At 61.2% G+C, this 27,663-nt stretch overlaps 4 protein-coding genes across 9 annotated transcripts; 2 read left to right on the top strand and 2 right to left on the bottom strand.

Annotated features, from left to right (window-relative positions):
• Window positions 1-189: 189 nt before the first annotated feature.
• On the bottom strand, window positions 190-25,945 carry APLP1 (amyloid beta precursor like protein 1). Of its 4 annotated transcripts, XM_012774980.2 has the most exons (17): window positions 25,701-25,941; window positions 24,643-24,786; window positions 23,726-23,858; window positions 23,414-23,526; window positions 23,015-23,148; window positions 22,719-22,903; window positions 22,130-22,260; window positions 21,700-21,774; window positions 20,936-21,094; window positions 20,731-20,859; window positions 19,883-19,982; window positions 18,931-19,038; window positions 18,658-18,681; window positions 18,392-18,453; window positions 18,134-18,196; window positions 17,887-18,030; window positions 17,326-17,778 (listed from the first exon to the last, which is right to left on the bottom strand). In XM_012774980.2, exons 1-17 carry the CDS (start codon window positions 25,845-25,847, stop codon window positions 17,680-17,682), a joined length of 1,950 nt encoding a protein of 649 aa, XP_012630434.2. In that variant the 5' UTR covers window positions 25,848-25,941; the 3' UTR covers window positions 17,326-17,679. The 4 variants fall into 4 exon arrangements, with proteins under 4 accessions (XP_075849138.1, XP_075849140.1, XP_012630434.2 ...); XM_075993022.1 differs by lacking the exon at window positions 18,658-18,681; XM_075993023.1 differs by lacking the exons at window positions 17,326-17,778; window positions 17,887-18,030; window positions 18,134-18,196; window positions 18,392-18,453; window positions 18,658-18,681 and adding an exon at window positions 190-570 and having other exon boundaries at window positions 25,701-25,945.
• Window positions 635-3,179, top strand: TYROBP (transmembrane immune signaling adaptor TYROBP). 2 transcript variants are annotated; one of them, XM_012774982.3, is made up of 5 exons: window positions 635-792; window positions 1,188-1,214; window positions 1,369-1,509; window positions 1,748-1,791; window positions 2,947-3,179. In XM_012774982.3, the coding sequence occupies exons 1-5, from the start codon at window positions 732-734 to the stop codon at window positions 3,010-3,012; spliced, it is 339 nt and encodes a 112-aa protein (XP_012630436.1). In that variant the 5' UTR covers window positions 635-731; the 3' UTR covers window positions 3,013-3,179. The 2 variants fall into 2 exon arrangements, with proteins under 2 accessions (XP_012630436.1, NP_001296876.1); NM_001309947.1 differs by having other exon boundaries at window positions 723-792; window positions 1,745-1,791; window positions 2,947-3,050.
• On the bottom strand, window positions 3,318-5,236 carry HCST (hematopoietic cell signal transducer). 2 transcript variants are annotated; one of them, XM_075993028.1, is made up of 4 exons: window positions 4,998-5,236; window positions 4,579-4,602; window positions 3,677-3,808; window positions 3,318-3,464 (listed from the first exon to the last, which is right to left on the bottom strand). In XM_075993028.1, the coding sequence occupies exons 1-4, from the start codon at window positions 5,038-5,040 to the stop codon at window positions 3,427-3,429; spliced, it is 237 nt and encodes a 78-aa protein (XP_075849143.1). In that variant the 5' UTR covers window positions 5,041-5,236; the 3' UTR covers window positions 3,318-3,426. The 2 variants fall into 2 exon arrangements, with proteins under 2 accessions (XP_075849143.1, XP_075849142.1); XM_075993027.1 differs by having other exon boundaries at window positions 3,318-3,467; window positions 4,998-5,226.
• NFKBID (NFKB inhibitor delta) lies at window positions 9,151-14,713 on the top strand. The gene is made up of 10 exons (XM_075993026.1): window positions 9,151-9,205; window positions 9,536-9,753; window positions 10,027-10,217; window positions 10,304-10,409; window positions 10,601-10,747; window positions 10,844-10,895; window positions 10,986-11,134; window positions 13,097-13,213; window positions 13,386-13,550; window positions 14,064-14,713. Exons 2-10 carry the CDS (start codon window positions 9,601-9,603, stop codon window positions 14,115-14,117), a joined length of 1,134 nt encoding a protein of 377 aa, XP_075849141.1. The 5' UTR covers window positions 9,151-9,205; window positions 9,536-9,600; the 3' UTR covers window positions 14,118-14,713.
• Window positions 25,946-27,663: the final 1,718 nt, after the last annotated feature.

Below are 27,663 nucleotides of genomic sequence, written 5' to 3'. Positions count from 1 at the left end.
GTCAAAAATCTGTCTTTAGGTCCTGGGTTCCATTTCTACTTTTATTTGCTGGGTGACCTTGGGCAAATGTCTTCACCTCTCTGTACACTGGGGATGTAAGAGGGCGTGGTGGGTTGAACCGATTTAACGCTCGGCAGAGAGCCTGCTGCCGTCAGAGCCCACACGCCGATAGCTCCTAACATCCCATGACCGTCACGAGCTTCCGATTATCCTAGAATACTAATTGTAGCCGATGCTGATAAAAAAGCTGACAAGTGTCAGACCCTGTTCTAGGCACATGCATTCATTTAAGTCCCGTAACGACCCTACAGAGTAGGTACTATTGTGCTCCCAATTTTACAGATGAAGAAACTGAGGCCCAGAGAGGTCGAGCGACTTGCTCAAGGTTGCCCAGCCAGGAGGAAGCAGAGCTGGCCTCAATCAACCAGAGGAGGACCGAGCCACCGACCCTCCTGCTACAATGATGTCTGAGCCCCGATCGGGGATGAAAGTCAAGTGTCACGTGACTGTCAACCCTTGGCACTTCACGTCCAGCCGTTAGGGCTGGTGGCATGGCCCCGGGGGTGTCTAAACCTGTTCTTTCTGGTGTTGTCTTTCTCTGTCCCTCCTCCCCTATTGTCTCCTCCTCCCTCCTGCCACCACCCACCCCAGACTTCCTCCTTCACTTAGTTGGGCGCTACGCCACAGACCACTGGCCCTCGGACTGTGGTGTCCACTGGTGTCCCGGCGTCATGGGGGGCCTGGAACCCTCCGGCAGGCTGCTGCTCCTGCCCCTGCTTCTGACTGTGGGCGGTGAGTCGGGGGCTTTGCAGCTGCCCCTGCTGAGTCCCTGGGCCCAGCTGGGGGCACGGCAGGGGGCTGGGTGGAAGAAGAGAACCAAGGGGAGGGTTGGGACGCGAGCAGGTCCCCAGCCCCTCACAGCATGTGGATCCCTCCCAGGGCCTGGGCCCCCAGGAAGTAGCCTCCGGTGGAAGCAGGGGGAGGGGACACTTAAGGGTGTCACAACAGGCCAAGTCGCTGTAGAAGTAGCACAGTCCAATGGCCTAGACACCAGCCCACCAGGTCCTGCCAGATGCCGCTGTCCGCCCTTGCCTCCTGGCTGTCAGGACCCACCCCCCACCTTCGACCCTCCCCCCCCACCCCGTCATAGCTCCGTGCCTCAGTCTACCTTCTTTTTCCCTCCTCAGGTCTCAGTCCCGTCCAGGCCCAGAGCGGTAGGCCTCGTCCCTGCAACCCCCCTCCCTGCCTCCCAAAGACCTCCCTACCCCCGACCCTCCCCCAGTCTTTCCAACCCTCCCCCTGTTGACACCCCACCCCTGCCATCCCCCCCCCACGCTGGCCTCCCTGACCCCTGCGCCATGTTCCCAGAATGCAACTGCGCGTCGGTGAGCCCCGGCGTGCTGGCGGGCATCGTGCTGGGGGACCTGGTGCTCACGCTGCTCATCGCGCTGGCCGTGTACTCGCTGGGCCGCCTGGTGCCGCGGGGCCGGGGCCGCGGGGCCGTGGAGGGTGAGTGGGGCCGGCAGGGGCCAGCCTGGGACCCTCGACGACTTGCCCGGTGGGGGTGGGGGTGAGCTCCGCGCGCCACAAACACCCAAAGGGGCGGTCATGGAGGAGCCACAAAGGGGCGGTCATGGAGGGGCCACAAAAGGGCGGTCATGGAGGGGCTGATTCTGAAACAACAAAATGGTCCCCATCACGGCCCCGTCTGTCTTTGCGCCCTGCGCCACCCTCCCCACGCCAGCAGTGACCCGGAAACAGCGTATGACCGAGACTGAGTCGCCTTATCAGGTGAGAAAACCAGCCTCCCTTTCCCATCTCTCACACCTGCCCACTGGTGTCTGTCCCGAACACCCCCCTATCCCCTCCTGGGGACCCTAAAGCCACTTTCCCAGCAGCTCCCCCGAAACCCCGAAGGCAAACGGGGTATCCGTCCCAAACCGTGTTCAATTACCAACCACAGCCTCATGCTCGGCGCGAAACGTGCGCAGAGGAAACTAAGCGGTGGCCTTGCCTCTGTGCAGGCAAGTGCAGGCCTCGCCAGAAGGCAGGCCCTGGAATGTTCTGGAAAAATCCCGGCCCTAGGACAGGCTGATGATTTCTGGGAGAAGCTCTCAGCTCCTGCATTCCTCTGGGAGGCTGACAAAAGCTAGAGGCCCCTCGGAAACATCCACGCAAAAAAAAAAAAATACACAGTTGTGCAAATAATCTAAGGCTGGTGGGTGCAAGTGTCCTTGAAGCCCTTCCTACAAACCATGGTGCAGACGGGGTGGCAGTCGTCTCTGTCAGTGCTCCTTCTTAACCCTTTAGGGGGTCACGAGATCCTGGGAGACCCTCCCCAGAAAAATGCACCCCCGGACCAGTCATTTGTATAAGAATCTCGAGTTCGGTTCTGTGAGGTCCAGAAGACCGAGGGGGCTTCCCAGTTATCTGGGGGCAGTGACAGTTTAGGGCCAAGCCCCACTTTATTCGCCCCATTCAGGGCAAGCGCGGAGCACGCATGCGGGCTAGATGCTGCAGCAGAGCTTACACCCTAGTTGGGAAGACCTGAAGCAGATGAACCAGTGGGATCATTTCGGGAGGCTCGGCGGAGGAACTAAAGCGGGCTGTGTTGTGACAGTGACTGGGGCGTCCAGGGGGGCGACTTTGAGAAGGGCCTCTCTGACGAGGTGACGTCAGCTGAGACTTGAAGGCGGAGGAGACCTAAGAGCGAGGGCCTGGTGTTCCAGGCAGAGGGCACCGTGCGTGCCAAGGTTCTGAGGCCGGGGCATAACGATGAGGCAGAGGGACGAGGGGAACACAGGATGCTTTTGAATAAATCCAGCTCTCTTCTGTGGCCATGAGGTTGAAGAAGCTGCCCGGGGGCCTTGCAGGCCGCTGGAAGAAGGATGGGTTTGGTTTTTATTTGGTGGACCCCTTCCACTGATGATGGCTCCATTCCTTTAGGAGCTCCAGGGCCAGAGGGCGGACGTCTACAGCGACCTCAACACACAGAGGCAGTATTACAAATGAGCCCAAACCACGCCGGTCAACAACCTGATGCCTGGATCCAGCCATTCCTGATGCCCACCCAGCACCTCATGCCTACGCCTAGCGAGATACAGACCCGCAGAGTGCCCTCCCTGAGATGTCCACGCCTCTCCCCGCTGCTGCCCCCAAATAAACATGGAGCACAAAAACATTGTTGAGTTATGCCAGATCCCCGGGCTGAGAGGATGTGGGGATGTGGGGTCCTGAGGGGGTCTTGGACTCCGAATGGCTACACGGGAGGGAGCCTTTGGGAACCCTGGAGTTCTCTGAGGAAGAATACAACTGCAGGTACTTCAATTGTTTTATTCCAACCCCAAAGGGAGGAGGGTGTTCCTGGGCCAACACACACCATCTAGCGTGAGGGGGTCAGAGGTCAAAGGTCGAAGTTACGGGGGGTCAGCCCCGGCCAGGCATGTTGATGTAGACTCTGCCATCTTCTGGGGGTGGGGAGAGGAAGCATGAAGCCTGGCCACCCACTGCCTCCCTGGGGACCCCCTGCCTTAGGGGTTTCCTCAGGGGTTCCCCGGGGCACCTCCCCCAGGGTTTCCCCAGCGCCTCCTCCAGGGCTTCCCCCGGGTCCCCTCCGTGGGACCGCCTCCCTAGGGACACCCCCACCCTCCAGGCCCCACCTCCTCCCTGCCCTCACCTTGGGTGGGCCTGTGGCCGAGGCGAGCACACAGGAACACCGCCCCCACGATGAGCAGAGACACGACCGCGTCAGCGGCCACCAGGCCCGCCAGGAGCGGCAGGGACAGGGGCCCACATGCGGAGCAGGACCCTGCAGAGCGGCCGGGACGAGGCAGCTCAGGCGGGTTCTGGATCCCACGGCTGAGCTGGGGTCACAGGGAGACGAGGGAGTCCCCGAGAGGGAGGCAGAGCCCAGATTCCCTTGCACGTGGGGAACGGGAGGGGGTGGAGACCAGAGAGGCCAGGTGTCCCCGGCCCCTCGGGGCGGTGTGCTGGGCACATGGGTACTTCCGAAGAGAGGCTGGGGTCACCGGTTCCCTGGGGCTTCGAGTTGGTGATGAAGAAGGCCAGATGGGCCCCTGAGAAGGCTGCAGATCCTCAGGGGGCTCCGGTTTGAGGGCGAGAGAGGAGAACTAGGTGACCTGGAGAGTCACTGGAGTGTTCTGGACCCTCGGGCCAAGCTTTTTTTTTTGAGACTGTAGACAGAGTCTCACTCTGTTGCCCGGGCTAAAGTGCCGTCCTAGCTCACACCCTAGCTCACATCAACCTCAAACTTCTGGGCTCAAGCGATCCTCCTGCCTCAGCCTCCCAAGTAGCTGGGACTACAGGCATGTGCCACCATGCCCGGCTAATTTTTTTCTATATATATCTTTAGTTGGCAGATTAATTTCTTTCTATTTATAGTAGAGACGGGGTCTCGCTCTTGCTCAGGCTGGTTTTGAACTCCTGACCTTGAGTGATCCTCCCGCCTCGGCCTCCCAGAGTGCTAGGATCACAGGCGTGAGCCGCCCGCCTGGGCCAAGCTTCTGGAATGGAAGTGGTACCTAAGCCGGGGTAAAGGTGGGGGGGGTGATTTCTCACCTGGGGTTGTCTGAGCTGCAGCCACTGCGGAAAGAAAGAGAAGGTGGATGAGCGGGGAGAGGTGACTTCCAAAACAGAGCGCAGGGAAAGACGATATCCAGAGAACGTCACCTCCACGCTGGGGCGGTGGGATGGGACAGGGCGGCAAATGGGAAGGGGAGCTCCGAGAGACAGACAGGAAGTTGGAAGTAGCAGCAGAGACTCGCAGTGAGAAGGGCAGGTGGACAGGCAGCGGTAGCTCCCTGCCTTGCCTGCCACTCACTCCCCCCAGGGGACAGGCCCGCAGGCAAATGGATCTGCAGGAAGGGCAGGGGCACAGGGAAAAGGCCCCCATCCTCAGTGCCCCTCCCTTCAGATGCCACCCAAGCCACCCTTCTCAGGAATGCTCTGCCCGCCATGCCCATAGCCGCTGGCGTCACCTGGGAGCAAACACAGGAGCAGGATGTGGGCCGGAGGGACCATGGCGGGCTGGGGTCTGGAAGGGTCTGGAAGGGTCTGGAAGGGTCCGGCAAAGGACTGTGGTCCAGAGAGGTCCTGAAGATCAGTGGGGAAGTGGAGACGCAGCAATAGCGGATGTCACACCGCTGGCGGCAAGACCATCTGCTTCCTGTGTGTGTGTGTGTGTGTGTGTGTGTGTGTGTGTGTGTGTGTGTGGTGGGGTGTCTCTGTCACCAACTTTGGTGGGGGGAGGGTGAGAGACGCCAGCAGGGAGGCTGCTATGATGGTCCCAGTAGGAGTGACAGGGGGACCGGGCTGAGGGTGCTAGGGAGATCTGGAAATATTCTGGAGGTGGAGCCAACAAAATGTGCTGATGACATGGATGTGTGTGTGCCCGAGAGAGGTCCGGTACCCCCAAGGCGTCTGGCCTGGAAAACTGAAAAGATGGGGCGCAGAGGTGGAGAATGGGGGAAGTGGGCTTGAGGGGAGAGTGCCAAGGCCCGGGCACAGGGAGCTGGAAAGGCCCTTGATCATCTCCCCGTGGAGGGTGGTCAGTGACCACGGCGGTGTTTTTGAGTTCAGGGGCTAAGGCTGGTCTGGAGATGGAAATCTGGGTGTGGACAGCTTCTGGATGGTATTTAGAGCCACGGGGCTGGATGACATCACCAAGGAAGTGAGTACAGCAGGGGACCCGCCCCCGCCCCCCACCGAATGGGACCCGGCCAGGAAAGCCGAGGAGGAGCGAGTCAGGAAGCAGACCCAGGAGAGCACGGGCCCGGAAAGCAGGGGAGCGATGTGGTCAGCACGGTCACTGCGGGGCTGGTCACCCGGTGGGAACTGAGAGCAGCCTCCCACTGCAACGTCAGTTAGCGCAGGGCCGGGAATTCCTGCCTGCTTAGCTCACAGCCGGCCAGGCAGCGCATCGCTCCAAACGATGGATGCGGACGCGAGAGCTCACCTCCCAAAAACGAGAATGACGTGGGGAAGAGGGAGAAACTTGAGCATACCTGTATTACCCTGACCTGCAGACCCTGCCTCCCCGGGGTTCCGGGAGTCCGGACCCCCAGTCCCCTCCGTCCCCAGGGCCCTGTAATACTGCCCCCCAACCCCCCCATGCCCCATACCCCGCACCCCCGCCGGCCAGGGCCCAGCAGTCAAAGCCTCTAGCACCCCCCTGGACAGGGACGCAGAAGTCCAGCCTCCCAGTGTCCCCTCCTTCCGGAGTGCGGCACACAGGCCCCGCGGACCGCAGACCTGGACCCCCAGCCCCGGGCTCCGGAGTCCGCACGCGCTCAGCCCCGCCCACGCGGAGACGGGGTTTGCTGGAGCGCGACGCGACGCGGGGACTCCCAGGCCTGTGGGCGGGCCCTGCCCAGGACTGGGTGGTGCCAGAACCCCAGTTTAAAAACTCGCGGGGGCCCCGACCCGAGATCGGGGACCCGGCGGCGGCTCCGCGGGGAAACAGCGAGGCTGGCGCAGCGCCGAGGTCGCGGCCCTGGGGGCCCGCAATCCGCGCCCCGGAACCCTCGAGGTAATGGGGGCGCGCTCAGCTGCTCAAGAGAGTGGGGGGCTGGGGGTCGGACTCCTGAGGCCCCGAGGGACGGCGCTGGAGCGTTGGGTCCTGGGTGCAGAGAGTGAGGGACCCGGTGTTTGGAGGGGCCGGAGGGGGGAGGCGTGTGTGTGGGGTGCCTGGACCCCCAGGTCGCGGCGGAGGAGGGGCTGGGGATGCGAGTCTGGGGTCCCGGGGTGACCTGGGGATGCGAGTCCGGGGTCCCGGGGTGACCTGGGGATGCGAGTCCGGGGTCCCGGGGTGAACTGGGGATGAGAGTCCGGGGTCACGGGGTGAACTGGGGATGCGAGTCCGAGGTCCCGGGAGTGAACTGGGGATGCGAGTCCGGGGTCCCGGGGGTGACCTGGGGATGCGAGTCCGGGGTCCCGGGGGTGAACTGGGGATGCGAATCCGGGGTCCCGGGGGGTGAACTGGGGATGCGAGTCCGGGGTCCCGGGGTGAACGGGGAATGCGAGTCCGGGGTCCCGGGGTGACCTGGGGATGCGAGTCCGGGGTCCCGGGGTGAACGGGGAATGCGAGTCCGGGGTCCCGGGGTGACCTGGGGATGCGAGTCTGGGGTCCCGGGGTGACCTGGGGATGCGAGTCCGGGGTCCCGGGGGTGAACTGGGGATGCGAGTCCGGGGTCCCGGGGTGACCTGGGGATGCGAGTCCGGGGTCCCGGGGGTGAACTGGGGATGCGAGTCTGGGGTCCCGGGGTGACCTGGGGATGCGAGTCCGGGGTCCCGGGGTGACCTGGGGATGCGAGTCCGGGGTCCCGGGGGGTGAACTGGGGATGCGAGTCCGGGGTCCCGGGGTGAACGGGGAATGCGAGTCCGGGGTCCCGGGGTGACCTGGGGATGCGAGTCTGGGGTCCCGGGGTGAACGGGGAATGCGAGTCCGGGGTCCCGGGGTGACCTGGGGATGCGAGTCTGGGGTCCCGGGGTGACCTGGGGATGCGAGTCCGGGGTCCCGGGGGTGAACTGGGGATGCGAGTCCGGGGTCCCGGGGTGACCTGGGGATGCGAGTCCGGGGTCCCAGGGGTGAACTGGGGATGCGAGTCCGGGGTCCCGGGGTGACCTGGGGATGCGAGTCCGGGGTCCCGGGGTGACCTGGGGATGCGAGTCCGGGGTCCCGGGGTGACCTGGGGATGCGAGTCCGGGGTCCCGGGGGTGAACTGGGGATGCGAGTCCGGGGTCCCGGGGGTGAACTGGGGATGCGAGTCCGGGGTCCCGGGGGGGGGTGAACTGGGGATGCGAGTCCGGGGTCCCGGGGTGAACTGGGGATGCGAGTCCGGGGTCCCGGGGTGAACGGCTGGGAGGCTGGTCGTGTGGGGGATGGGGCCGGCGGCCGAGACCCCTTCCCCTAAAGGAGGGGCTGCGCCGGGTGTCCTGGAGCGTGGTCGCTTAACGTCAGCCGCGGGCCGCGGGGGGGAAGGTCCGGCGCCCGGCCGCGGGGTCCACACCGGCCGGCCCCGGCCCGCCCGGGATTCCCCAGATCGCCGCCGCGCGGGGCCGGCAGGAATTCCCCCAGCGCGGGGATTCCGCCAGCGCCACGCTCCGCCGCGCGCCGGGCCGCGCAGCCGGACACCTGCGGCGCGGGGGCGCGGGGGAGGGTGGAAGATTCCCTTGCGTGCGCCGTGACGTCAGCGCGTCGCCTCCCGGCCGTTTCCGAGCCCGGCCGCCCTCGTTTAACCCTTCCGCCTCGGAGCCCGGGCTCGGAGGGTGAGGGTCGAGGGCCCTGCGTCGCGGGGTCACGAGGAGGACTGCGGGGTCGGGGACCCCGGCCCCAGAGAGGAGCGGGCTGCGGCCTGGGCCCCCGGGCCCTGCGGAGGAGCGAGCTGTCCCGGGACGGCCGAGCCGGAAGGGGCGGGGCGGGCCTGGGCCGGAAGACCCGGGCGGGCGGGGCGCTGCGGGCTCGCGGCTCCTCCGCCAGGGGTCTCTCGGGGCCAGGGCGGCAGGACCGCTTCCGGGGCGGAGGGTGACGCCCTGCGACCCCCGCGGCTTCAGGACTGGGCGACCTGGGGGCGGGACTTTTTTTACGGAAGTCGCGGGGCGCTGCCGAGGGGCGCTCTCCTCCGCCTTCCTCAGTTTCCACCACGCGGGTGGAAAGTTGGGTCAGAGGGGAAGCGCGGAGCGAGGGGAAGGAAGCGGCAGAAGCGGAGGCGGACGCCCCACCCCGGAGGAGTCAGGCGGCGGCGACGTGCCAGCGTTTCCGCGCGGGAGGACGGGGCGGCGCCCGAATCCCCCCGCCCCCGTGCGTTTAGGTGGCTGGAGGACCCCTGACGACTTCCCCCCCTGCTCCGCCCACAGTGAGTCGGCATGAGCGCGGCCACTGCCCGACGCAGACAGTGAAGAAGCTCCTGGAAGAACAGAGGCGCCGGCAGCAGCAGCCGGACGCGCGTGGGGTGCAGGTGAGGCCGCGTGCTGCCCCGCGGGGACTTGGGGACTTGCGGGCCTGCCGCGCTCTCAGCGCGGGCGAGAGAGGCGGCCCCGGCTCAGATGCGCCGGGGGTCAGGAACAGGTGCGGAGGAATCTGCCAGGTACCTTCACCTTCCCTCCTTCTTGCTTCTGCCTCTACAGGGACAGTTCCCGTCCCCGCTGTCGCAGCCCCTGGCCCCATCTGTGAGTGAGGCTGAGGCTGGTAAGTCGGGAACCTCACCTGCTTCTGTCAGCTCCCTGCCTCAGTTTCCCCTGGGGACTCAGACTCTCAGAGGTCAGGACAGTGGGAGTCAGGCCCTCATTCCTGCTGGGGCTCAGTAGCTGTTTGATCTCCCAGATTCTCTGCAGCCCGGTGGTCTGTGCTCATATTGTCCTTCAGAGCCCAAGCTCCCAGCCCTGTGGTGCTCCAGAAGTATAAATACTAGCTCTTAGCACCCCGGGAGACCCGGGGCCCTCCAGCCCTGCTGTAACTGCGGAGTCCATCCGCAACTCGGGTACCCAGACCTGCCCCTGCCCCTCCTGTCACACGCAGGCCACCCTCACTTCCCGGCACAGCAGGAGACCGTGGGCTCTGGACTTGGCAGCTTGGCCCCCTCTATGGGCTTTGCGGACTGGGACCCCAACACGCATGCCGCCTGCACAGACGGTCTCTGCTCCTACCCCGCTTCCGCTGCCGAAAGTTTCCTGATTCCTGACTTCTACCCACCCTCGGACCCAGGGCAGCAGTGCCCGTTGCCCCTGGGGATGGAGGTGAGCTACAGAGTGGGGACAGGGTGCCGAAGGGCCCCTAGAAATCCCTAGTTGTCCTAATGCAGTATGCTGAGACGACTAGGGCTGGGTTAAGATCCCATTTCTCCAATGGGCAAAACTGAGGCCTCAAGGTGCAAGGTCACTTGGCACAGATGGGTACCCAGCCACTCGGGGGCTGCACTTGAGGGGCTCTGTACTGTGTGTGTTGTGTGGTGGGTCGGAGAGGGGCAGTTTTCAGCTGACTGGCTCCCCCCTCACCCCCTCACTCTTCAGGAACCCCCGGACACTCGGCTCTATGCAGAATCTTCCCTGTCACAGGCAGGGTCCTGGAGAGTTCCTGGGCTCCCCCTGGGACCCCCACAGTTGCCCGCTGTGGTCACCGGGCCATCCCTGGATGCAGCCCGAGCTCACATGCTGGCTTTGGGGCCACAACAGCTGCTGGCCCAGGATGAGGAGGGGGACACGTGAGTAGAGGGGAGTAGGGTCACCCGCAGACCCCTGACGCGGCGGCTGGGGGCTGTTCTCACTGCTGTCCCCTGCCTGTCCTCAGGCTCCTGCACCTGTTTGCGGCTCGGGGGCTGCGCTGGGCGGCGTACGCTGCGGCTGAGGTGCTCCAGGTGTACCAGCATCTGGACATTCGTGAGCACAAGGGCAAGGTGAGGCCTGGGCCTGGACTCTGGGCTCGGGGAGGAGAGAGCTGGGGGTGTAGACTCCAGGATCCTAGAGAAGAGGGCGCTGGGGACCTAAACTCCCGGGTCTGGGGGTAGAGGGGGTTGGAAGCCTGCATTCCCAGTTTTCAGAGGGGAGGGGGCTGGGGGCCCAGGCTGACCTTTCCTGTGACCTGCAGACCCCTCTCCTGGTGGCCGCTGCTGCCAATCAGCCCCTGATTGTGGAGGATCTGCTGAGCCTGGGAGCAGAGCCCAACGCCACCGACCATCAGGGACGTTCTGTCTTGCATGTGGCCGCCACCTATGGGCTTCCAGGCGTCCTCTCGGTATGGCCAGCGGGCAGGTGGGGTATTTGGGGTGGGCTGATTGACAGGCTTAGGAGGGCTGGGGAGACCCTTACCCAGCACTTCTCTTCCTCCCAGGCTGTGTTTAACTCAAGGGTTCAAGTTGACCTGGAAGCCAGAGACTTTGAGGGTAAGTTGGGTGCGGGCAGGGCTGTTGGGGTGGGTGACACTGGGCAGGGCAGGTGATCCAGATGCAGGCTCCTCACCATCTATTCTACAGGCCTCACCCCGCTCCACACAGCCACCCTGGCTCTCAATGTCGCTATGCGCCCACCCGACCTCTGTCCCCGGATGCTGAGTGCCCAAGCCCAAGAGAGGCTGGCTTGTGTCCAGATGTTGCTGTACATGGGTGCCGATCACACCAGCCAGGTGAGCTGGGCTGGGGGTGGCCGGCCCCTGGGAGGGTGTGTGGGAAGGGGCCACCTGGATGTATAGGGGGACTCCACAGACAAATGCCGACTTTGCCTCTTGCTAGCTGTGTGACCGTGGGCACGTGACTTGGCATCCCTGTGCCCTAGTTGTCAACTGGGAATAACATTACTGATCTTGGCACGTATTCATCAAGCACTCACTAGTCATCAAGCACTGGGTTTCATGAAGTAGCTTGTTGAAGCCTCACAAACACCCTTTGACACATGTACTGTTCTTATTTTCCCTATTTTACCGATAAGGAAACTGAGAGGCACAGAGGGTCAAGAATCTTAATAGCTTGTGGCCGGGCGCGGTGGCTCACGCCTCTAATCCTAGCACTCTGGGAGGCCGAGGCAGGAGGATCGCTTGAGCCCAGGAGTTGGAGGTTGCTGTGAGCTACAATGACACCACTGCACTCTAGCCGGGGGCGACAGAGCAAGACTCTTGTCTCAAAACAAACAAAACACGAAAGCCAAAACAACAGCAAAAAGCTTATCGTTTGTACGCGTCAGAGAAGGGATTAGAACCCAGCTAGTCTGACCTTAGAACTCAGCTCTTAATGGTGTTCTACCCCTTTCCTGGCTACTTCGCAGGCTGGCTAGAGAATGAATCAGCCACACGCACACGTTGTCTTTAGTGAAAGAATTTCGAATATAGAAAAGTACAGAAAGTGAATCCCACGGGGCCCACGTCTCTCACCAGCAACTCACAGCCCGGACCGCCCATCCACTCCCCCACTTTCCTGGGTTATTTTTAAGCAAATTCAAGCATATGCTTTTTTCTATAAATATTTATGTAGAAATACCGATACGTGGGACGGGGCCTGGGTGTGAGCACTGGTCTGACCGATGCTGTTCCTCTCCCCAAATATTTGCATGTCTTTTAACCTCAATGCCATCATCCTTCCCCCAAAAAATGAACGATAATCTCATAATATCAAATATCTCAGCTGTGTTCAAATTTCCTTTGGGCTCGAAAGTGACACTTTTTTTTTTTTATTGAAAAAAAGTTAAGATCTAAATAAAGCCTGTATATTACGATGATAACCTCTTTTAAAGCCACTCTTAATCTCTAGAGCTTTGTTTTCTCTCCATGGTTTATTTGGTGAGCAAACTCGTTTGCTTTACCCCACGTAAACACATGAAGTCTGTGACGTTCGTTATCATTACAGACTCCTCAAACGCACATAATGTAAGTTTCATTTTAGGAAATGTCTTTTATTTTTCCCCAAATAGGAAGGGAACAGCTGAATATTGCAGTGCGATATTACGATATGAGCTAGTCTACTGATTAATGCCGCCTGACTCGTGTCCTTCTAGATAAAGTACAGTCCTCTGGGGACAGGATGCATTTTAATGCATTACATAGAATGTGGCGTGGCCAGGGCCAGCCCAGAGAGCTCCTCTGGGGGATGGGAAAGAGAGCCCCTTTCTCAAAGACACCTGGGTAGGAAAATCGTCGTAATAAATGTATAGTTCTTTGCTCACAGTTGGCCTGTGGCTGGGGCGAGGGGGATAAATGTGTAATTCTGTGAGCCATTTGGTGTGGATGACACGCCCTTAGACATAGTATCGTACAGTGCACAGCACATACAACTGACTAAGGCACTCCTGGTGGGGCTTGGCCATGGAGGGCCAGGGTATCTAAAGCAGGGGTCCCCAAACTTTTTCAACAGGGGGCCAGTTCATTGTCCTCAGACCGTTGGAGGGCTGGACTATAGTTTAAAAAAAAAAAACTATGAACAAATTCCTATGTACACTGCACATAGCTTATTTTGAAGTAAAAAAAAACAAACGGGCAAAGACACCCGCCCGTGGCCCGGGGGCCGTAGTTTGAGGACGCCTGCTCTAAAGGCTCCTGGGTCGGGGGAGCGGGCCGGGTGTGAGGACTGGCGCGACCGCTGCTTTCCTCTCCCCACAGGAGATCAAGAGCAACAAGACGGTGCTGCACTTGGCCGTGCAGGCTGCCAACCCCACGCTGGTGCAGCTGCTGCTGGAGCTGCCGCGGGGAGACCTGCGGGCCTTCGTCAACATGAAGGTGGGGGCCGGGGCTGGGAGGCGAGGAGGGTGGGCAAGGAGGCGCGGGGGACCCGTGGGCCGGGGACGCGTGTGGGATCTGAAGGGGAATGTGCGGGAGGTGGGCACGGGCGCGGAGGGACGCGTGGAGCGTGGCCGTGGAGAGACGAGCCACGATCCGGTCACTGTCCCAGGCCCACGGGAACACAGCCCTCCACATGGCGGCCGCCCTGCCCCCGGGGCCAGCCCAGGAGGCCATCGTGCGGCGCCTGTTGGCCGTGGGGGCGGACCCCACGCTGCGCAACCTGGAGAACGAGCAGCCCGTGCACCTGCTGCGGCCCGGCCCGGGCCCCGAGGGGGTAAGCACTCGGCCTCACTGCGGGGTGACCCCCACTCCACCCAACCCTCCCCGAGTTTAGAGGGTGACTTCTGATCTTGGAAGGTGACCTCAACCCTTCTCCAACCCTGACTTCAAAATGTGATCCGTCACCCCAGTGTGGTGACTCCCCCTGACCCCTACGCCAACCCCAACCTCAGTGTATGACCCGCACGCCCAACCCTGAGTCTTGACCTCAAGGTGTGACCTTTGATCCCCAAGTATGACCCCTGGTCCCCTGCCCCTAAGCCTGGGTCCTGACCTAAAATGTGACTTCTGACCCCTCACTCCTTCCCTTCGACTCCCCTTGGTGCTAACCCCAGGGTGGGAAGCCCCAGCAGGAGCACCTCTCCCTGCGCCCACAGTTCTGATTCCGCGTGACCCAGACCTTCACCTGCAGCCCAGAACTGGCCCCACTCAGCTCCTGCTGCCCTGCCCGCCCTGCCCGGCGCCTTCCCCCTCCCCGGCCGCTCACTCTGCCTTGCCTTGTCCGCAGCTCCGGCAGCTGTTGAAGAGGAGCCGAGTGGCACCCCCAGGCCTGTCCTCTTAGGACTCAAACCCAGAACCTGGACTGATTTTCCAGTCCCCACCGTCCTGTGGGACAGCCAGCGTATGCTAATGTGCAAATCCGTGATAATGTATGTGGAATACCCTGCCATTGGGGTCTTACATTAAAACCCCAAAATGGCTGCCAGGGGGGTGAGCAGTCCCCAATATTTGGGATGCTGTGACACCCCGCCCCCACCCACGAGGAGCCCTCTTGATGATTTCTGTGAAATCGAGGCCCCTTGATTGTTTCTGTGAAACACCCCGGGCCCCTAACCCTGTCCTCGCTGAGACCTTTTAGGGTTCTCTCCCCTGACTCAGCTCTTCATGCCCTAAAACCCAGGCGTAATCCCTGAATGAGGTCCGTGGGGCTCCTGAGATAGCCCCCGGCCCTGCCCAGCTCCCACAGCCCCGGGGTCCTAAGCCGGAGACACAGGAAGGACCCGCTTGGATTAGAGCATTAGAGCTCATCGGGTCCTGCCGCTTTCTAGCTCAGAACTCAGCCGGGCCCTGGCCCGGTCCCCCACGTCCGCAGTGAGTCCCTCCCCTAGTCTGAACGAGCATCCCTGAGACGCCTATTAAACGCGACTTGGACTAGAACTGCTGTCGTCTGATCTCTGGGGGCCTTAGTGCGGGGCAGTGGCTGGGGTGCCCCACAGAGGACTGGCGTTTGGCGCACGCGCCAGGGTGGGGCGTGCAGCAGCCACGATGGGTGGGAGTCCACACCCCCTCACCCTCGTCCCGGGGACACACAGAAGCTGCCTTGGGGCATTCTCGGACCTCGGTGCCACTCTGCTCTGTGCAAGAGCCAGGCGAGCCTTGAAAGCCAGGAGTTGGTGCCCACTCCCTGCTCCAGGGGACTGGTGGCGCATAAATATGCCAGGCCCCTCCCCTCCCTGTTGGGATAACTCACAAGTGCACGTCCCCAGCAGAGCGGAGCTCCCCACGTGCTGTGGGCGTGATGAGATATCCTTTCCTGGCTGCTTTCCCTGCCTGGCGTCTTGTCCCACCTCCTCTGCAGGTGTTCCCCGTTCCTTCCCCATAAACTGGCTCTTAATCCCCATAAACTGGCTCTTAATCCCCTGCCTTGGCATCTGCTTCTGCACAAAACCACACTGAGACAGAGGGCCTGCACGACGCTCCTCTTCCCACACTCGCACCGCAGCCTCTGCTCTGGCCTCCATCCAGATCTTATCACCCAAAGAGCCCCGACCCCAGAAAGCCCCCTGACCCATCCTGGCTCCCCTACTTGGAGCATCTCATGGACAACAAGCTAAGTGTATTTTAGCCCACTTCAGGGCACGTGCCAGTGTCTCCGCCCCAAAACTTGAGGCTTAAAGCAGCCCCCCTCTGGCTGGGTGCAAATTACCTGTTGTTAGCCTGTGGATCACTCTTGGTTGTGAAAACACAAAAGCAGCTTTTTCGCCGCTTGTGGTGTTAGCGACAGATTTCTGCCAGGCTCCTCTGAGTATAACTGAAGGTATAACTGGTATCAGAATGGTGGTGCAAACTGAGTTCTCCAAGGAAGCTGTGGCATTGTATCCAACCTGCATCATGAAAGCATCTTCCTCCAAACACCTACCAGGTGTATATTTAATATACATGACCTGTATTTGCATGTATATATTAGGAAGAGACACTGATATCTCATAGGCCCTTTGGGAGAATTAGAAATAAGTGCTCCCTTCCCCAAGTCATGTCAGAAAAATTGTGTGGTGTACTGACATAACACATACACACACACACACACACCACATTACTGCCGTGTGGTATACTGACATAACACACACACACACACACACACACACACACACACACACACACCACATTACTGCCATCTGCTGGGAAGTTGTGGTAAAAAAGCAGATCTGCAATGTCTAGGAATGGTATCACCTGGAATTTGCAGTCCATAATCTGAACACCATATGGGACAGCCTTGAATTACTAAAGACAGCAGGTTAAGGCTGGGCGCGGTGGCTCACACCTGTAATCCTAGCACTCTGGGAGTCCAAGGCAGGCAGATTGCTCGAGGTCAGGAGTTCGAAACCAGCCTGAGTAAGATCGAGACCCCCGTCTCTACTATAAATAGAAAGAAATTAATTGGCCAACTAATATATAGAAAAAAAAAATTAGGCGGGCATGGTGGCGCATGCCTGTAGTCCCAGCTACTCGGGAGGCTGAGGCAGGAGGATTGCTTGACCGCAGGAGTTGGAGGTTGCTGTGAGCTAGGCTGACGCCACGGCACTCTAGCCTGGGCAAAAAAGCAAGACTCTGTCTCAAATAAAAGACAGCAGGTTAGCAAAGTAGCCACGGGTGTGGGTGTGGGAGCCAGGCTTCCTGAGTTGAATTCCTAGCTCTGACCCTTCCTAGATGGTGACCTTGGGCACGTGATGTAACTTCTCTCTCTCTCTCCGTTTCCTAATCTATAAATCGGGATGGTCGTAGTGTCTGCTCCGTGGGATGGAAGTGAAGATTAAGGGCACCAATTCATGGAAAGCCCTTGAGTATGTGCCTGGCCCAGGGTGAACACTACATGGGTTTTTGCTGCTACAATGTTTCAAAATGTATTTAACCAACACCCGCTGGGTGGCAGGCACAATTCTCACATCTCCACAAACATCGGCCCTTTTCATCCTTACGACTACGCTCTTGGGACAGGTAACAGCACAGGTAGAGGGCTGACTCAAGCATGTCACAAAATGGGACACGTGAGGGTATAAATTCCAACAGGCACGTGCAGACATCATCTATCCCTCTATGGGACACAGAACTGAAATGTCCATGCCCTGGGGGATGCCTTCAGACTCCCTAAGAAGGGATAGGGACTTCTGGGAATGGGAAGGGTTGCTCAAGATTCCCAGTCCCTTGTAGGGCTCGAGGGTTGGGGTGGACACTGTGTGTGGTTGTGAGTGAGGGCAGCGGAAACTTGCCAGAGCCCAGCCTCCTTGGGGTCCACGCCGGTGGCCAGCAGATGGAGGGCGAGAAGTGGCGGCCCTTCAGCACCATGGAAAGCTCCTGCGTAGGTGCTGAGAGCCTACCCCAGGGTCCCTGGGCCTCGCTCCTGCGCCAGCTGGTCCTGCAGGCCCCGCCCAGATCCAAAGCTCCCCTCATCCAGCTTAAAGAGGCGAAGGAGGTCTGGGCAGGCTGGACACCCACGTCCAGCTGTGATTACGAACTAATTCCCCCATCCTCCCATAGAACGCGGCATGGCCTGGTGGGGAAAAGGACTTTATTGGGATGTTAGTGGCGAAAATGTGGGAGGGTGAATTCTAGGGAACAACAGACACTGGGACCAAGGTGACGGTCACCTTAAGGAGCAATAAATTAACTTGCAAAATAAATTAAGGTGAGGAGGTCCCATGTAGGGAGGCAGCTGGGAATCGCTGGGGGCTTCGTAGGGATGGAATTTGGAAATGGAAAGGGGAAATGAGAATTTCCAGCCCCCTGACAAAGGGTGTGAAATGAAGTTTTCGAGAGTCCCTCCCCCACCCTAGGCTGGGAGTTGGGGTTCTGGGGCTCCGGGAAGAGGGAAGGTCTGGGCTCGGCTGGAGGCGTGACGGGGCGGTTCAGGGTCGTTCCTCCAGGAAGCGGTAGGTGGGGTTCTCATAGCCATGCCGCTGCAGCTCCCGAAGCTGCTGCTCCTCCAGGCTCAGCATGGGGTCCACCTACAGCGGGGGCAGGGGGAGGACAGTGGGGCGCCGGGACCTCCCTCGGATCTCACAGCCCCCAACCCCCAGGTCCAGGCTCTGCAACCCTGTCCTGGAGTCTCTCACCTCCACCACCCCGTGGCTGATGGCCCCGTAGGGCTTCTTCCTGCGCAGGAGCAGCATGGAGAGGACGATCAGGGAGCCCCCACCTGCTCCCATGATCAGCAGACCGGACACAGCCTCTCGGGACACGCCTGTCCCTGCTGGTGCCTGCGGGGAAAGGAGATGGGGACAGAGGGCATCCTGAGAGTCACAGCCTAGCTGCTGACCTCTGACCTTTGCCCCCTGGTACCTGGGGAATCCACCCTCTTACCAGCTCATCTCTCTGAATCTCCGATGAGTGGAAAGGAAAACCCCTTGGAACGGACGCATTCACCTGGGGGAGCAGGAGGTGTCAGCCACCCAGGGGTACCCCAGCCTTCTTCTCTCCTAGAACCCCAGAGTCCCCGTCCTCGTCCCCCTCTTCCCTCAGGCCAAGGACTCCAAACCCACAGCGCCCCCTCCCCCAGCCCCGGCAGTCCGGGCGCTGCTCTCCTCCGCCCGCAGGAGCCCACAGGTCCGACCGACTTACCTTTCGCTCATACTGCTCCAGGGGGGACGTCTTCTCCTTCTCAGGGGGTGCAGCATCTTGCTCTGTGGACCCCGCCCCCCCAAGTCCTATATCATTCTTGAGGGTCCAGAGGGGTGCTATGCCCCCCCGGGGAGGGGGCCAGAAAGCACACCGGACTCCCCCCGCCCTGGGAGGTCTGGGGTTCCTGGTGTTTGGACCCTTTTCCATTCTGGGTTCACGGACTCCATGGGATTTAGTGGCTGGGGTCTATTGTGTGAGACACTCACCTTTTGGAAGGGTCCCTGGGGTGTCTGCTGGCAGCCAGGGTGGCAGGGCGGGTGGAGCAGTGAAGAGAGGAGGGTGTCGTCAACAGAAAGGTGGAGAAACCCCTTCCCAGGGACCAAGAAGGACCAAAGATCCTACCCTATGGACCCTCCCCCAACCTTAGACGTTCCTCCCCGTCCTGCCACTCACTGTCACCGTGGTGGCTAAGACAGCCTCGCACTGTAGGGGATTAGAAATGAGGTTCGGGCCTTCTTCCCCAAGTCCAGCTCACTCACCGTCCTTGGAATCTGGAGGCTGTGGCCTGGCCTTGTCCTCACTGCTGCCCGCGGGGGCGGGGGCTTCCAAGTCGCTGGGCCCCAGGTGCTCGGAGCGGAGGAGCTCCTCTGAGGGGCACACGCAGAGAGGTGGCTGAGGGGGTGAGTGCAGGGACGCCACAAAACACAGCGGGGGGAATGAGGGGCATCCTAACAGTGGAGTTATTGGGAGACCATGCAGACGGCAGAGTCACCCCAAGTGCGGGGCAGCCGTGAGTGTGACCTGGCAAAGTGGGGAGCCGGATGGAGTTTGGTGTTTCAAGACTATGGCATCCTTGAGTATCAGAAGAATTCGGGTTAGGTGTGGGACAGCCGGGAGGAAGTGACCATAGTTCTAGGCTGTGGTAGGTCACACTTTCTGGTTTTCATCCATGTTAGGCGCCTGTGCTTGAATCTGGACTGGGTTTATATCTTGCTTTAACCAATAAAATGTGAGCCCAAGCCTTAAGAAGACTCGGCATTTTGGGGAGTATGAACCCCCACATGTAGGAAGTTCAGCTAGCCGGCTGGCAAGACCACGTGGAGAGGCTCCATGGAGAAGTGGGGTCCCGAGCCTATTTGGACACGGAGACCCACGTGTGCTCTCCACACGTGGAGAGAGACCCACGTGTGCTCTCCACACGTGGAGAGAGACCCACGTGTGCTGGAGCCCCAGCCCTCAGATGACCTTCTGGCTAAACACACCTGCATACCTGACTTCTGCCAAGACCACCAGAAGAACCGCTCAGCTGAACCCAGCCAGACCAGATGGCAGAATTATGAACAAAGAAAAATGGCTGTTCATTTAAACCACCAAGTTTTGGGGTGGTTTGTTATACAGGGATGGCTAACTGAAATTGGGGAGGATTGAAGTTGGGGAGTCAAGGTCTTTCCTCAGAGGTCTGGAACTGGGCCCAGGGAGATGGGCACTCACGAATCTGGGGCCGCAGCTCCTGCGCCAGGTGGGGGTTCTGGTCCAGGAGGCCCAGGCTCTGGTTCATCCTCTCCTCGATCACACGCAGGTGGGTCTGCACCTGGCAGGGAGCAGGGATGAGGGATGAACTGGGCAGTGCGGGCTGGAGATGGGGAAACTGAGGCGGGATGTAGGAAGACTTCAATAGGGTCTGAGGAAAAGGTATGGGCACTGGGAAAAGTGGGGCTCGGGGGACAAGGTAAGTACGGGACACAGGAACATGGGACAGACAACAGGAAGTGGAGAGACGAGGGGAGCAGCAGTGGCAGGAAGTAGGGTCTGAGGAGCAGAAAGTGGGATAGAGGGGGTTCCCAAGACGGGGAGTGGGATTGGAGGGTCATATAGAAATGAGGAGGTTCCAGGACAAGATTTGGAGTTCAAGAACACAGAACGGAGTATTCGTGGACAGGAAGAAAACATCCAAGAAGCGGGAATTAGAATCTGAGGGCACAGAACAGGGGTTCCAGGGAGAACACGTGGGGTTTGGGAGGAAGGGGGACTGAGGGACAAGAACAGGGTTCAAGGCACAGGAAGGGGATTCTGGGAAAGGAGGAAGAACTCTGACGGACAGAAGGCGGGATCAAGGGACAGGCAGTAGGAATTCAAGGAGCAAGAAAGGAGGTCACAGGCCCAGTGTGGTGGGATGTTCCAGGGTCAGGAAACAAGGATCCGAGGGGAAGGAGCAGAGTTGAGGGACTGGAAAGGGTCTGGCAGCAGAGAAGGGGTGTTCCCGGGATAGACAGAGGCTCCAGGGAACAAGACAAGAGCCCAAGGGGCCTTGGCGTGAGGAGCGGCCGGGCATGGGGCACCTGGAAGCGCATCTGCTGGGCCTTCTCAGGATCCACCGTGGCCACGTGCTGGTAGTGCCGCAGCGTGTGCCTCTGCTCCTTCTGCTCCGCCCGCAGGTAGCGCCTCAGGGCCAGCAGGACACGCTCTGCCTGCGGAAGGGACAAAGGCTGCCCAGGCCCGCCCGGCCCTCTCGCCCCCTGTTCTCCACCTCCACAGCCTGCACACCTGAGGCGGGTCCCCCTGCAGTGCCGCCAGGAAGCCCTCCAGGGCGGCCCGGCGCTGGTCGTTGATAAGGGCGATGACGCGGGTAGCGTGGGTCTCCACCAGGCGCTGCCGCTCCCCGGACACCTGCTCCTCCAGGGTCTGCAGAATGGACTGGAAGTGCTGGCAGGCAGGTGGGCACAGGATCAGGAGAGGGGAAGATGGGGCAGAGCCTGGGGCAGGGGCAGGCTGGGGAGGCAGGGCTACAGGGCCTCGCAGGGTGTGGTCCAATGTGCCCAGGCCTGGGCAGGGTCAACCTGCACCTAAGTGGGACCAGCAGGGGTGGGACCAAAGAACTGGAACAGAGGCCAACCTGAGCAGGATCTCCATGGGGTAGGGCTGCACCAAGGTGAGGCTGAGAGAGGTGAGATTTGAGGGGAGGACCAGACAGAGGGCAGGGCCAACAGGGACATGAATGCACCAAAGAGAGACCGAGAGGGACCCGGCTACACCTGCAGAGGGCCCAGCGTGGGAGGGGACTCCAGAGCCAGCCCTCGAGGTGGCCAGATGAAGACAGGGCTACACCTGGCCCACGTGAGCAGAGAGCACTGTCAGGTCAGACACAGCCAAGAGGGGCAGAGCCAATGTAGGGGTGAGGCTAAAAGAGGCAGAGATAAGTAGGAAGGGGTGGAACTGGGTGGGGTGGCATGTGTCCAGAGCCAGGCTGCAGCCGTGAGTGCCCTGGGTGACAGAAAGGCACGAGTAGGACCTGCTGGTGATTGTCCTACCTCGTTCAGGGCCTGTCTGTCGGCTTTGGGCAGGTTCTTGGACTGGTTGTCCGCCATGGCCCATTCACGCATCACCTGGCAGGGAGGGGAACTTCAGGATCCCAGAATCCACCCCGATCTGCTTGGCGAGTGCCCCAGTCCCTCTTTAAGACTTTGGAGGCCCCAGATTCCTTAAGTCCCATTGGCTCTTGGGTTCCCGAGAGGGAAGACCCAGAAGGAGTTTAAAGAGGAAGAGTCTGGTGGCATCTCAGTGGGATTCTAGGTGGGTCAGGGATCCTGGTCATCTTAGTGGGTGGTGTTGAGGGCTCAGGGTCGAAGGAGGCTTGGGGAACCTTTGGAGGTAGTTTTAAAGTGTCTCTGAGGAATCTCCTGGCATTCATTTGGGGAGCTCCGTGGTATGGGGGGCTGCTAGGGTCCCCAGTACCATCACCTCATTAATCTGGCGCATCCTACGCTCCTCCAGGTCCATCTTGGCCCTCAGGAACCCCTCATGCTCGCTGATCTCCCCAGGCATGCCGAAGTAGACGTCCACACCGTCCGTGGGCCTCAGGGTGGGAGTGACTGCAAAACCACGGATCAGAAGGTCAGCCTGCAGCCCACCCCCAGGTCACCTTTTCTACCGGGACAGCTATATTTCCTGGAGTGTGCAGGAGACCATCCCGGATCCAGTTTAACCATAGCTGCCGCCTGGCATCATGGGAGATGTGATTCTGCACCAGACTGTTCTTGAAAAGCTTAGGAACCCATTATATCACCTGCTCAGCTTTCCCCAAATGACCCTGAGGACCTACTAAGTGGCCCCTCCACTCACAAGCACCCCCAAACCACCCTGTCCCTTTGCATTCTTCACAGGCCAGTCCTGCCACCTCTGCTGTACCCAAAGCCACTCCCATTTCTTCTATTCCCTCCCGTTGGGCTTCTTTCCCATAGGTCCCTCCCAAAGTTGCCCCATACCAAGGCTCCCCCAAATCATTCTCCCCCCATGGTGGAGGGGCCTGAGGGTTCAGAGACTGCCTCACCTTTGCTGACCACTGCCGGGGCCTGGGAGCTCGGGGGTGGGACTCTTTCCTCCTCCTCTTCCTCTTCAGCCTGTGGGGGCTCCACGAAGTAATCGTCCACTGGCTGTAGGAAGGATTCCTCCTCTTCCTCGTCCTCACCCCCCTCTACTCTTCCCCCCAGGGGCCATGACCGGGTGGAGGGGTCACTGAGGGAGCAGGAGAAGACCCAGGCAGTAAGAACCCAGGCCCAGCCCCCAGGTTTCCATCCCCTGCCTCAGGAGCCTTGGGGTGGGCACAGAGGGTTCCCTTCCACTCACCCATCTGCTGTCCCAGACGGGTCGGAGGTCACTGGAGGGGGACAGCACACATACTCCACACCTCGGAACCGATCCGAGCCACAGGGCAAAAGCATCCCCGAGCCATGCAGGATGAGGCCCTGGGAGCTGCAGGCCTGTGGGAAGAGTGGACCCAGATGCCAGGGTTGTAGGGCAGGAAGGGGGAGATGGGGCATCTGGAAACCTGGGTCTTGGGGGAGGATGAGGCTGGGAGCCTGGATTCCTGCTTCTGGAAGAAGAGGTTAGGACATGGAATCCCTAGATCCCAGTGGGAAGAGGGGGCTGGAGGCCCAGACTCCTCAGTTCCGGTGGAGGAGCGTGTTAAGGGCCTGGACTCCCGGGTTTGGGAGCGAGTGGGGACGGGTGGGCAGAGGCTCTGACCTCCTGTGCCTCCTGATGCCTCCGGGTTGAACTCTCGCACTGGTCCATGCGTTCCTGGTGCAAGAACCGGCAGCCTTCAGGCACCAGCAGGGCCTCGCTCACGAACTCACCGGCTAGGGGATGGGGGAGACCGGGGTGAGACCCTCCCACAGCCCCCAAGCCCACCCTCCTCAGCATCCAGATGTTTTATCCTCAGAAGCTCCTCTGCCCCGCTTGGGATCCAGGTACCCAGCCCCCTAATGTGGGCCTGAGGCAGGACCCCCACCCCCAGAGATTCCCTCCTCTGGTCCCTTCTCCCAGCCTGTGACTCACGCAGGCAGCGGAAGGGCACGACCTGGTGGTGGGAGTGGGCGCAGTGGCCGCTCCGGGAACCCCCACACCAGCGCTCCACGGGGATGGCCTGCGCAGCCTGCTCCACGCGTGCGATCTGCAGCTCCGGATACATCTGGGGGTACGGGTGGGGGCAATCAACCCACTGCCCCGCCCCTGCCACCCACCCCTCTCCGTTGGCCAGGGCTCTTTTCAAGGCTCTGGTATGCATAAGAACATCTCCCTAGGCCCTGCTTCTCCCTAGAACCAGCCTTAGCTATCTAAGGCCCTCGTGCCCATTGGCCACGCCTCCTAGTAGCTCTCCCTTAAAAGTCCCGGCATCCTTGCCCTCCCTCTCTTCCTGTCTACTCCCCTTACGAAGGTCCCTTCACCTGCCCATAAACTCAACCCTCTAAACCCACCTCCCTGGTCACGACCCCCTCCCCCATCAGGTTCCTCTTCCCCTAGGCCCTGCCTCCTTCTCTGTTTGGCCTCTCAGTGAGTGTCCCTTCTGTCGCGTTTCATGGCCACGCCTCCTAGTGACCCACGCTCTCATTGGGCTCCACCCCCTTCCCTGTCTTGGGGGTCCATAAAGTCTCTTTTTGTGTTAGCCCCGCCTCTCATTTGGCCACTCCCACCTATGCCTCTACTCCTTGCAAAGCCCACCAGATTGCTAAACCCCGCCTCTTCCCTGGCTATCTTCCTTAGCGCGGTTCTTCCCCTTTCTTGACTCAGTTTCTCAAAAGAGGTCGTGCCCTAGCCTAGCCTCGCCTCTTCGTTGGCCACGCCCCCCAGCCTCCCACGCCGTCTCAGCTCCCTCCTCGCCCTGGACCACGCCTCTTTCGAGTCTCCTGTCAATGGCCGACCCCGCCCCACATTTGGACCCGCTGGCCACGCCCCTCCCGCTGGGCCCCGCCCACCTGTCTGCAGTACTCCAGCGCGCGCTGCGGGTCCCGGAGACAGCGCCGCGAGCGCTGCGGGTCTGGCTCCCAGCGGCCGGTGCGCAGGTCCCGGTGAAGGGCTACGCGCCCGCATAGTCCGGCCACCTGGGCCGACCCGGGCGCCTGGAGGTGGGGGCGGAGGGGACAGTGAGGGCACCGGGGACGTCGGTTTGAGGGTGCTCTGGTCTATGGCTCCCTAGCACCCAGATATTCAGACCCCCAGCACCGGTCCCCTCCCCCAAGGACCGCGCCCCCGCCCCCGTGGAGGCACCGTTCCGTTCCCTGGGAAACAGCTCCCGTAGGGCGGGGGCGCCCCAGCTCTCCTGTTGCTATGGCAATCTGGGTGCCCCCCGGGATTCTCTCGGCCGTGTTGCTGCGGAGACAGGCTCCGCCCACACTCCAGCGTAGCGGTGCTGGAGCCCGAAGGGGTTAAACTGAATCGCGGAGGAGGCGGCCAGAACCCAGGCGTTCTGGCCCCTCCTCCCTCCATCCCCAGCACCGGCGCCCATTGCAGGCTGTTAAGACCACGAGGCCTGGCTTCAGGGCCCCGCAGGCCTTGACACCAGGTCCTTGAGGACCGGAGGGCTACATCGTGGTTGGGGTTGGTAGTGTCCGGAGGCCTGGGCTCCTGGGTCCTGCGAGCCTGCGAGGGCTTTCAGACGGGTGCAGAGGATGCAAGGGGCCTGGATTCCTAGATCCAAGTGCCTTGCTGCCTGGCGGGTACAATGTTCGGGTGGGAAGGGGCTGGGGCCGAGTCACCTAGGGAGAGAGGGTCTGGAGGCGGGGCTGGACTTCTGGGACCAGGGCTTCTGGAAAAGCCAGTTGGTGTCCTGGGGGTGGGAGAGGGCTGGGACGTCAGAGTGGGGAGAGCTGGGGCCTGGAATTCCGGGGCCCTGAATGCCTGGTGCCGTTAGGGGCGCCTGGGGGCTGGCCACCGGCTGGAGCGATCGAGCTTTCTGCCCTGGACAAGTCCGCGTCGGGCCCGGAGGCCCGGTCCCGCCCCTTCCCCCAGCCCCCGGGACCCGGCCGGGCCTCACCTCGGCGGCGCCGGGGCTCCCGCCCGCCAGGCTCCCGACGGCGGGCTGCGCGCGCAGGAGCAGCAGCAGCAGCGGCAGCAGCAGCGGCAGCGGCGGCTGGCCCGGGCGGCGACCCAGACCGCGCGCGGCTGGGCTGACCGGCCCCATGTCCCGGCCCTCGCGCCCTCAAGTCCCCTGCACTTCCGCCCGGCCCGGCCCCAGCGGTGACAGGAGCTTCCAGCGCCACCGCCGCCGCCGCCGCCTCCTCCCGCCGCCCCCGGGCTGCGCCGGCGCCGCCAGCCCCGCCCCGCGCCGGCCCCGCCTTCCCGGCCAGGACAATAGCGCGGCGCTCTGCGCGGAGTGGGGCGGCCCGCGAGCCGGGGGCAGCCTGCGCCCGCGCCCGCCCCCGGAGATTCCGGGCGTCCCCCCCAGGGCGGAGCGGAGCCCGCACCGCGGTGGACCGGGAGTCCCCCCTCTGCACTCTCCCCCAGCTGTCGCCTCCCTCGGACCCGGACACCCACCGTCAGCTTTGCGCTTTGTCCTACGCCGGGACTCCAGCGCTCCAGCCTCCCCCGCCCTCGGTCCCCTCCTCCTGCAGATCAGGGAGTCTGGCCCCGCGCCCCTCCCCCTCGGGCCGAGGGTCGGTCTCCCTGCCTCCCAAAGCTGCCAGGGGTCTGGACCTGTAACTCCTAGCTCAAGGGTCTGTACACCAAAGCCCCCAGACCCTTTCCTTAAGGATGACCGGAGTCCCGACCTGAGTCCCATCCTGATGGGCACACCAAGGACCCGGCACCTCAAGACAAGCGTCTGGACACCTCCCACTCTTGCTCTAAGGACCAGGCCATTCCTATTTTCTCACCCCTAGTCTCCCCCCACCACCTCTCCTTCAGATGTTTGTCTCCTCACACGAGAGTGTAGAATTCTGTGTTCCCCAGGCCACCTGGGGCAGCCCTGCCCTGCGTGTGCATCTGTGTGGAGGTCCGTCCGTGTGTCTGTCTGTGTGTACGTGCCCATGCGTGTGTCTGCTTCTGTTTACATCTCTGTGAATGTACCTATGTGTGTTCGCATAGATCTATATTAAAGCAGCCTAGGCCGGGCGCGGTGGCTCATACCTGTATTCCTAGCACTCTGGGAGGCTGAGGCGTGAGGATCGCTTGAGGTCAGGAGTTCGAAACCAGCCTGAGCAAGAGTGAGACCCCCGTCTCTACTATAAATAGAAAGAAATTACTTGCCCAACTAACATATATATAGAAAAAATTAGCCGGGCATGGTGGCACATGCCTGTAGTCCCAGCTACTCGGGAGGCTGAGGCAGGAGGATCGCTTGAGCCCAGGAGTTTGAGGTTGCTGTGAGCGAGGCTGACACCACACCACGGCACTCACTCTAGCCTGGGCAACAAAGTGAGACTCTGTCTCAATAAAAAAAAAGCAGCCTAGAGTGCTGAGCAGGTAGCAAAGGCTGAGCGGCGGCTCACGGTTCTGCTCCTAGAGCCACCTCATAAGCAAGGTAAAGGAAGGGCCTTGAGACACATTCGACGGACCCCTTCCTAGATGGAGGGTAATAACGCCAGGAGAATCCCTAAGGCACACTTGCCTCTTTGACTTCTTTTTATTAAACATAAATATTCTTGTCCCCAGGTTCCCCTTCACCTCCACAGGGACAGTTCTCACCCTGTCCCCACTCCTTGGGTCCAGTTCTTTCTGAGTCTTTAAGGAAAGCAGAAGGGTCAAGATGGTGGCCATCTTGGGTTCCCAGGGAGCGAATGGCCATTTTGGCTGCACTTCCACTGGCGGAGCCAGGTGCCCCTTGGGGAGCAGCACCGGGCAGGGTGGGGTCTGCCCTCGGTCTCCATCTGCCCCGTGCTACGTTTCTTCTCAATGCTGGTGGTTACCTTGAAATATCTTCTCCCAGTGGCTAGAAACAACTTCCATCGCTGCCCCTAACTCCCATCCCCCACGTCTCCATGCCTCTGCAAGGGGCCTGT

Source organism: Microcebus murinus, chromosome 16, assembly GCF_040939455.1.
Source record: "Microcebus murinus isolate Inina chromosome 16, M.murinus_Inina_mat1.0, whole genome shotgun sequence".
NCBI lineage: Eukaryota > Metazoa > Chordata > Mammalia > Primates > Cheirogaleidae > Microcebus > Microcebus murinus.
This window is presented reverse-complemented; position numbering and strand designations above follow the sequence as displayed.

Bases quoted from the DNA above. Each gene is read 5' to 3' on its own strand.
- TYROBP (NM_001309947.1), top strand. From the start codon at position 732: ATGGGGGGCCTGGAACCCTCCGGCAGGCTGCTGCTCCTGCCCCTGCTT. The intron at 793-1,187 runs GTGAGTCGGGGG...TTCCCTCCTCAG, and splicing joins CCTGCTTCTGACTGTGGGCG to GTCTCAGTCCCGTCCAGGCC. The intron at 1,215-1,368 runs GTAGGCCTCGTC...CCATGTTCCCAG, and splicing joins TCCCGTCCAGGCCCAGAGCG to AATGCAACTGCGCGTCGGTG.
- HCST (XM_075993027.1), bottom strand. From the start codon at position 5,040: ATGGTCCCTCCGGCCCACATCCTGCTCCTGTGTTTGCTCCCAG. The intron at 4,603-4,997 runs GTGACGCCAGCG...TTCTTTCCGCAG, and splicing joins GCTCCTGTGTTTGCTCCCAG to TGGCTGCAGCTCAGACAACC. The intron at 3,809-4,578 runs GTGAGAAATCAC...GCCGCTCTGCAG, and splicing joins TGCAGCTCAGACAACCCCAG to GGTCCTGCTCCGCATGTGGG.
- NFKBID (XM_075993026.1), top strand. From the start codon at position 9,601: ATGGGCTTTGCGGACTGGGACCCCAACACGCATGCCGCCTGCACAGAC. The intron at 9,754-10,026 runs GTGAGCTACAGA...CTCACTCTTCAG, and splicing joins CGTTGCCCCTGGGGATGGAG to GAACCCCCGGACACTCGGCT. The intron at 10,748-10,843 runs GTATGGCCAGCG...TCTTCCTCCCAG, and splicing joins GGCTTCCAGGCGTCCTCTCG to GCTGTGTTTAACTCAAGGGT.
- APLP1 (XM_012774980.2), bottom strand. From the start codon at position 25,847: ATGGGGCCGGTCAGCCCAGCCGCGCGCGGTCTGGGTCGCCGCCCGGGC. The intron at 21,775-22,129 runs GTGATGGTACTG...CCTCCCTGCCAG, and splicing joins GGATGCGCCAGATTAATGAG to GTGATGCGTGAATGGGCCAT. The intron at 19,983-20,730 runs GTGCCCCATGCC...GCTCCCTGCCAG, and splicing joins CCCAGCAGATGCGCTTCCAG to GTGCAGACCCACCTGCGTGT.